General features: G+C 46.2%; 1 protein-coding gene across 1 annotated transcript in view; it reads right to left on the bottom strand.

The window, feature by feature from the left end:
- Positions 1-1813, bottom strand: part of NUP210L (nucleoporin 210 like) — a 147392-nt gene that overhangs the window by 16545 nt on the left and 129034 nt on the right. Inside the window, 1 exon segment of the mRNA XM_023508329.1 lies at positions 319-455. Coding sequence (XP_023364097.1) covers positions 319-455 — 137 coding nt within the window.

Raw genomic sequence — 1813 nt, forward strand, 5'->3', positions numbered from 1 at the left:
TGCTATGGCGTCACACAGCTCACAGCAACCTCCAACTCCTGGGCTTAGGCAATTCTCTTGCCTCAGCCTCCCAAGTAGCTGGGGCTACAGGCGCCCACCACAATGCCTGGCTATTTTTTGGTTGCATTTTGAACCGGGCCATGCTGGAAGCTGCCACCCTTGGTATATGGGGCCGGCGCCTTACCCACTGAGTCACAGGTGCCGCCCTACTGTTTTTTTTTTTTTTTTAGACATACTCTTACTATGTTGACCTGGGTAGAGTGCAGTGGTGTCATCATAGCTTACAGCAACCTCAAACTCTGGTACACATATGTTTACCTCTCGGTATGTTTTTACTACTCCTGGGATGTCATGAAAAATTGTTGCAGTTCCTGGACTCCTGGCCACTCCTACCCCAGTGATAGTATCTGTCTGTAGAACATGGTTAGCAGAAATCATCCACATTCCAGGTTCACCTACGAAGAGACAAGAGACAGCACTTTTTTTTTCCTTTTTTTTTTTTTGAGACAGAGCCTGAAGCTGTCACCCTGGGTAGAGTGTCATGGCATCTCACAGCTCACAGCAACCTCCCTCCAACTCCTGGGCTCAGGCGATTCTCCTGCCTCTGCCTCCCAAGTAGCTGGGACCACAGGCGCCTGCCACAATGCCTGGCTATTTTTTGGTTGCAGCTGTCATTGTTGTTTGGTGAGCCCGGGCTGGATTCGAAGCTGCCAGCTCAGGTGTATGTGGCTCGCAACTTAACCACTTGAGCCACAGGCGCCGAGCCAAGAGACAGCACTTGATTATAACCTTTGATATAAATTACCCTAAACTTATTTAGGCCCCACATTAGGTTGTTCACGCAGATATGTCTTTCCAGGGACACCCAGTTTTATGACTGTCAGATTCCCCTCTACATATCATGCCAGGAAAATAAAACAAGATCACTTGGGTGGCGCCTCAGTGAGTAGAGCACCAGCCCGATATACCAAGGGTGCCAGGTTTGAACCCGGCCCCAGCCAAACTGCAACAAAACAATAGATAGGCGCTGTGTTGGGTGCCTGTAGTCCCAGCTACTCAGGAGGCTGAGACGAGAGAATTGCCTAACCCCAGGAGTTGGAGGTTGCTGTGAGCTGTGATGCCATACTACTCTACTAAGGGCAACAAAGTGAGACTCTGTCTCTAAAAATAAATAAATAAACAAGTAAATAAAATAAGATCTCCAGATCTTCAGAATTATAAGAAGAGCTACTTAGTAGTGAAACCATCCTTAATGAAATTAATAAAGGAGTGCAAGGTAAGAACTATGGTACAGGCCTAAACTTTGTAAAGGCATAGACGTAGCTAAAAATAATGATAGTAACCAATCACTATCCTCTAATTTGCTCTCCTATACTTGCTCCTTAGGAGTCACATAACTGATGGTCATAAGGATTCTTAACTTTCTCCATAGATAACATCACCTTTTCAAATCCTAAGGGCAGTTTTTCAGATATATTCCAGGCTTTGCATTTGGGTGGAGATTGGTTGACCCACACAGAGCAGCAAATACCAAAAAACTGGCTCAATTGGTATTGTGACCCCACCCAGGAACTGACTCAACATGAGAGGATGATTTCTATACTCCTATAATTTTGCCCTGAATCCAGCCAATTGGCAGACCCCATTGCCTAATCCTTACCAAACTATCTTTTTTTTTTCTTTGGAGAGACAGTCTTACTTTGTTGCCCTTGGTAGAGTGCTGTGGTGTCACACAGCTCACAGCAACCTCCAATTCCTGGGCTTAAGTGATCCTCTTGCCTCAGCCTCCTGAGTAGCTGGGACTACAGGCACC

This window comes from Otolemur garnettii, unplaced genomic scaffold (genome assembly GCF_000181295.1).
Source record: "Otolemur garnettii isolate 467f Iridium unplaced genomic scaffold, OtoGar3 scaffold00244, whole genome shotgun sequence".
Classification (NCBI taxonomy): Eukaryota; Metazoa; Chordata; class Mammalia; order Primates; family Galagidae; genus Otolemur; species Otolemur garnettii.